This window comes from Sprattus sprattus (genome assembly GCF_963457725.1).
Source record: "Sprattus sprattus genome assembly, chromosome: 13".
In the NCBI taxonomy this organism is placed as follows: domain Eukaryota; kingdom Metazoa; phylum Chordata; class Actinopteri; order Clupeiformes; family Clupeidae; genus Sprattus; species Sprattus sprattus.
The window spans coordinates 15,047,651-15,054,040 of NC_137911.1; the positions used below are offsets into that span (position 1 = coordinate 15,047,651).

The following is a 6,390-nucleotide window of genomic DNA, read 5'->3' on the forward strand; positions in this document are numbered from 1 at the left end:
TCAGTTCACCACAGATGATTCTAAGGTTATTCTACGGACCCTGCCTTTGTGCCTAAGGTCATGTCTGCAGCTAGCAATTCAGTGCATATCGAGCTAGCTTTTTCCTGCCCCCCACCGTTTACCTTTGATAGACATTGCCTTATGTCCACTATGGGCTTCACATACTTGTATGGACAGGAAAAGGGATTTGACTAAATGTTTGTATGCTTTGTACTTCCCACACAGAGTCGGCCTTTGTCAAAGCATTGTCTTTCAGTGGATTGTGCAGGCTGTTAAAGCCTCGAACCAAATGAAAGGAAACGGAATGAAATTCGTCACAGGTGTGCGCCTACTGTACACACATGGCTTACACATAAAACAGATCCATTTAGCTGCTGATTGGGCCAGTTCTCATCCATCCATACGCTTTTATGTGTTTTGAGATCAAGGCCTAGTGGCAAGTAGGCTTGATGTTCGCCTAGGGGCTTTTACTAGGCGACTTTTAGCTATTCACATTCCGGGACCTTTTCTATATCACCATATGTGAGCTGTGTCTCATGAAGTGACCAAAGGAGAACCTCCGGTTTCTTTAAAACCTTGCTTCCCCTGAGAGAACAGACTGAGACACAGCCCAGGGTAGTCCCAGAATGCACACTAGTTCTGAAAGCAACTTGGCCTGATGGTGGCAACGGTGGGCAGTGGATAATGTGTAGCTCTTCCCCTGCCTAGTAGTTGCCTGCTCAAAGCCTTGATTGTAGGTGTTTCAGCAAAGTTGGCTATGTTTAGACTGCAGGCAAATTGGATTTGTTTCTCAAATCAGATCCTCTGAGATGACTGCCCACGCTGTTATTGTGATCAGATCGGATTTGTGAGTCCGGACATTACCCATCTATCTGCATGGGTTGCTGTGGTAACAGCGCAGGGGTCAGCTTTGCCTATACAGACGCCAGCAGACCATTTTTTTGGGAATCTGTCCACAGCCTGTTCTCCGTGGTGTAATTTGACTCCTCCATAGCACTTTCAAACAGTAAAGAAGCAATGACTCAATCAATGTAAGTTATTTGGCGATTTCTTTTTATAATCTGTTCTTTGGCTCTTTGCAGCATGAATTCTGGCACTCCTGTCACCCTAGATTTGCCGTGGCCATTTTGGGTCGCGATAAGAGTGAGGCAAAAGACACTCTAAAATCTGATTTGGTTGATCCGAGCTGATCTGTAGAAATGCAATTTGGAATGGCAAAAATCTGATTTCATGTTTTTTTTTCCCTGTTTAGACTTTCACAAATCTCAGAGAATCAACTGGACTATTTTTTTAAACTTTTGTATTTATTTTTTTAGCAAGTTATAATTTACATTAACATGTTTATCTTGTGTCTCACATTTAAACATCTCTCAAGTTGTTTTTCACAAATTTTGATAATGATCACCCAATCAGTATATTATGACACCATAACATTATTGATAAATATAGGCTACTATTTGGATTCATGTCATGTCTGAGTCAACAGAAAGGCATATTTACAGAATAATAATTCTTAGTTACAATAACAATAACAATAACATCCACAATCAGTCAGCTACTCAGATTCTTTTGAAGCAAAAGTCCAGTGGTTTCTGGTTAAATTAGGTTTGACAACCGCTGGGTGATGTGAATTAACTTTTCCAGTCGTGTGAGGTTTGGTTTGAGCTACCTCTGCATCAGCATCGTCAAGGCAACTGAAACAAGCATGCCTGTACACTCTGAAAAGGAAATTGTGCAAGCTTGATATTTCTGAAATAAATCTACTTTTTCAATTATTCAAATAAAACAAACTGTAACCACTATTCATACTTTTGCTAGTTTACCGGTTCTTCCTGAGAGTGAACGGCAATGGGACGCTTGTTCCCGCAGATCTTGTAGTTGGTGCTTTATGATATAGATATTTCTGTGAAGAGAGGTTCGAGGATAGGCTTTATGTTAAACATATGTTCTGACACACTTAATTGTGTGGTATGACAATATAAATCTTCACTGAAACACGTACCTATCGGAACGATATGTGTCACTAGCTTGATTATCCTGTCCCGTTAATTGTGGCCACCATTTGTTCAGGACAGATTGCACCCAGCTCAAACCCACCATCAGGTAGCTACAAGAAAATGAAAAATATGTTGATGGAGAAAGATTTAGTCTTCAGGGCAGGGTAGTTTACAGTGCTGTAATATATTATTGTTAATAATATCTACAGTATATTCCTGCATTATAAATTATAGGCTATATATTGTATGAAAAGAACAATAATAATAGTTATAATACTAGTAGTAATAGAGGTGGTAGTGAAAGAAGCTGTGTCATCAGCCCTTTTCCCTGCTTTACTGAATATGATCAACACTCACTCTTCAAATGGACTCCTGAGGGCGCTCCTCACCAAAGGTAGAAGATCCACACAGTAGCCAATGGTGATGTCTGATGTCTCATCTTGAAGGCTGAAAGCAATGAGGGGAGAGGAATATGAGACAAGACACACACAGTCAGTGGAGACTGGGCATTTATATATTTATAAAGAAGAAAACTCATACACTTTTTAAAAACCTCACCGTTTTGTTATCATAGGTAGGCAGTCCACGAGCAAGCTTGTGTCTTCAAGCCTATAAGAGAACAAAGGATGTTTGAACTTGCCTCATTATACATCTTTGTCCTATGTACCTCTGCAATGTTTAAAATAATCACAGTTTTGCATTTTTCCCAATTCAAAGCAACCAAACATCACCAAGGTTGCCTATCTTTTATGGTACAGGGTCTTATTGACCTCAACAAAAAAACTGAAGAAGCTGAGATTCAACCATATCAGTTGTTGGTCAACCACTCTTTGAGCCAAAAGTGACAGGCATAACATTTATAGTTTCCCTCAGTTTAGTTTACCTTAATAAATATGTCAGTAATTCCCCAGAACCTTTTCTCCACAAACTGGATGCTAACTTGAGCTGCAGGTGTCTTCCAGAAAGCACTTGATTCATCTTCCTGTGGTCTTGAGACAGCTGGGAAGTAAAAGAGTTTAAAGTACTGCGAGTAAGAAGACAATCACTACAAATTGGCTGAAAGCAGACATACCACACTGTAAGCAATGGTTGTCTATAACTGAGGAAATCCAGGGGATGAAAAAGTTAACATACAAACAGAAATTGAAAGAAGAGTTATTTGTAAGGAACTGGGGAACATGGCTACAAAATGAAACAGGTGTATGACTGGGTAATAAAATAAAATACAAATGATAATATATAATATACATTAAAGAAAGTCTCATCCTATTATAGGCCTGGTTCACCCCAACCCCTTGTATTTCTTTTTATTTCTTTTTATTATTATTTTATTTCTGTTTACTTATTTCCCCATGTGTGTTCTTACCATATTTCTGTTATTATCTGCACAATATGTTTGTGTGTCTTACTGTCAATAAACACAATTAAAAAAAAAGAGTGTAAAGTCAGAGTCACTGGCTTGCATGCATGATAACTGCAGCTTGGCGATATAGTAAGCGATGCCATGCTGTGAAAGCTTTACTCCCATATTTGCTTATAGTATAGAACTAAGTAGTGAAAAGCCTGGATGTCTAGCGGGAACAACACTTCGGTTTACCTGCCCTTTATATGACCATATACAATCAGATTGTATGTGAAGATCATACAAAAACTAGTTACCCACAAAAACATACCTCATAAAGAAGTACATTTTGTATATAGTGTTATAGGTATATAAGTATACAGTGCCACTTGAAAGTATGTGAACCCCTTGAGCACTAAGAGTTTTCTGTTGTTTTACCATGATTTTTCATTTTTTTTCATCACCAATTTTCCATAGATGAAATGTCAGGTTTATGTTTATCATGTGCATGTACTTGTTTGGAGGGAATTGTTTGAATAGCCAAAAAAATACATGAAACATGGAATTAGTCCATTTCAAAAGTAAGTGAACCCCCAGCTGAATTGGTAAAGTCAAGCAGGTAACAGATTCGGTGAAACTTATTTGGGTGCTTAATTAGTCAATTCAGCAAACCGATCAACTGAGACATCCTTAGGGAAAGGTTTGGGCAACACAGATTAAAAGAGAGAGGAAACCAACCAACTACTGTTAGTGCCAAGGTGTACCCACACAGATCAACAATGCCGAGAGGAAACGAGATATCCGAGAACATCAGGAAAAAGGTACTGACAGCCCATCAGTCTTGGGAAAGCTATAAGACCATCTCCAAAAGATTCCAGCTCCATCCATCCATCCAAGACAAATAATTTAGAAATGGAGGGCATTCAAATGACCGCATCTCTGCCTTGAGGTGGATGCCGATCAAGACCATCACCAAGAAGCACCAGAAGAAGAATAAATCAGGTAAAAGTCAACCCACACATCACCTCTAAAGAGTTTTGGACCTCTCTGGCAGCATCTGGGGTAAATGTACATGGGTCTACAGTCAGATGAAAATTGTTGGTTTTGATCGTGACCAAATAATTGTCTCGGACTCATCTGTCCAAAGAAGGGACTTCCAGAAGGCCTTTGGTTTATCCAAGTGCTCTCTGGCAAAGTTGAACCGGGCAGTTTTGTTCTTTCTTGAGAGCAGAGGCTTCCTTCTAGCAACCCAATCATGAATGTCATGTTTTTTCAATTTCTGTCTGATTGTAGACCCATGTACATTTACCCCAGATGCTGCCAGAGAGGTCCGAAACTCTTTAGAGGTGATGTGTGGGTTGACTTTTACCTGATTTATTCTTCTTCTGGTGCTTCTTGGTGATGGTCTTGATGGGCGTCCACTTCTAGGCAGAGATGCGGTCATGTTGAATGCCCTCCATTTCTAAATGATTTGTCTTGGAAGGATGGATGGAGCTGGAATCTTTTGGAGATGGTCTTATAGCTTTCCCTAGACTGATGGGCTGTCAGTACCTTCTTCCTGATGTTCTCGGATATCTCGTTTCCTCTCGGCATGGTGGATCTGTGTGGGTACACCTTGGCACTACAGTAGTTTGGTTGGTTTCCTCTCTCTTTAAATCTGTGTTGCCCAACCCTTTTCCTAAGGATGTCTCAGTTGATTGGTTTGCTGAATTGACTAATTTAGCGCCCAAATATGTTTCACCGAATCTGTTACCTGCTTGACTTTACCAATTCAGCTGGGGGTTCACTTACTTTTGAAATGGACTAATTCCATGTTTCATGTAGTTTTTTTGGCTATTCAAACAACTCCCTCCAAACAAGTACATGCAAATGATAAACATAAACCTGACATTTCATCTATGGAAAATTGGTGGTGAAAAAAAATGAAAAATCATGGTAAAACAACAGAAAACTCTTAGTGCTCAAGGGGTTCACATAATTTCAAGTGGCACTGTAGGTTTCTGACTATAACTAAAAATATAGTATAGGTTTCTGACCTCTTTGAAATAGTCTCCATACTTGGAGATTTCTTCTGCCTTCATCTTGAGCTCTTGATCCCCCCGCTGCGGTGTCCCCCAGTAGTCTCTGCGGGAGAGCTCTTGCATGTCCTCAGGGTGGTCCTCGTCCCTGCTGCTGTTGCTGCCGTCCGTGTCCAGGTGCTTTCCTGTCGAGTGAGACTTCCTCCGACACCCTGAGCTGACGGTGAGAGGGTGGTGGGTCTTCCTCTTGCAGGACACCACTCGTTTCACTCTCCCCAAGTGGTTCCCAGAGCGGCCCGGGGAGTGTCTTATAGGCAGAGAGACGACAAGAGGTTCAAACAAGTCGTCGCCTTATTAATTACACAACATTAGAAGAAAGAAATGATCTTTTGTTATGTAATGTCTGCTGTGTGTGTGATGAGATTTAGATATGGTTAACTGTTTCTTGATGAAGGGTTCACCTCTTCTTGTTTGTGTCCTCTTTTTTACAAAACTCCACCTGGAAACCCAACAAATAATCACCACAATTAGTTAGATAAGCTAAAACCATGCTTTTCTGTAGCATTAATCATTAACCAACTTCATCTCATTCTTGCCTCCACGTGTTTAGCAGCAGAGAATCTTATTCTGTAGATATGAGCCTCGTTGGACAAAATCTCTTCAGGGCTCTGGTAGCCCCCCTCTTCATCATCGTGGTCTTCAGAGGACATTGTGAACGACAATCCTGCTGGGGTACAGTGACAGTGGTGCTGAGTAGGCCTACTGTTAAAAACAGGGAAGCATTGCATATCAGTACACCTTCAGCCAGTAGCTAGAAGCTTTACACAGTTTTGACCATGACACCTTGGTGCAGCCTTGGAAGGTTGGCAGTGTTGGTGGTGTAAATAAAATCCAAATTCCAGACCGCACAGAACCCGCATTTCACAGTAGACTGTGCAGGACTGGTTTAGTGCAAGCAAACTCTTGTGCAAATGCCTGTCATTCTTATTTCAGCTTATTTCAGTCTTTTCATCTTCTGATTATTATATTGTAT

General features: G+C 40.5%; 1 protein-coding gene across 1 annotated transcript; it reads right to left on the minus strand.

Annotated features, from left to right (window-relative positions):
* Positions 1-1,685: 1,685 nt before the first annotated feature.
* LOC308374798 (KATNB1-like protein 1) lies at positions 1,686-6,067 on the minus strand (the record flags this gene model as incomplete). The annotated part of the gene is made up of 9 exons (XM_080850737.1): positions 1,686-1,718; positions 1,810-1,903; positions 2,003-2,107; positions 2,355-2,444; positions 2,556-2,606; positions 2,881-2,996; positions 5,376-5,664; positions 5,819-5,856; positions 5,954-6,067. The coding sequence occupies 9 exons, from the start codon at positions 6,065-6,067 to the stop codon at positions 1,686-1,688; spliced, it is 930 nt and encodes a 309-aa protein (XP_080706863.1).
* Positions 6,068-6,390: the final 323 nt, after the last annotated feature.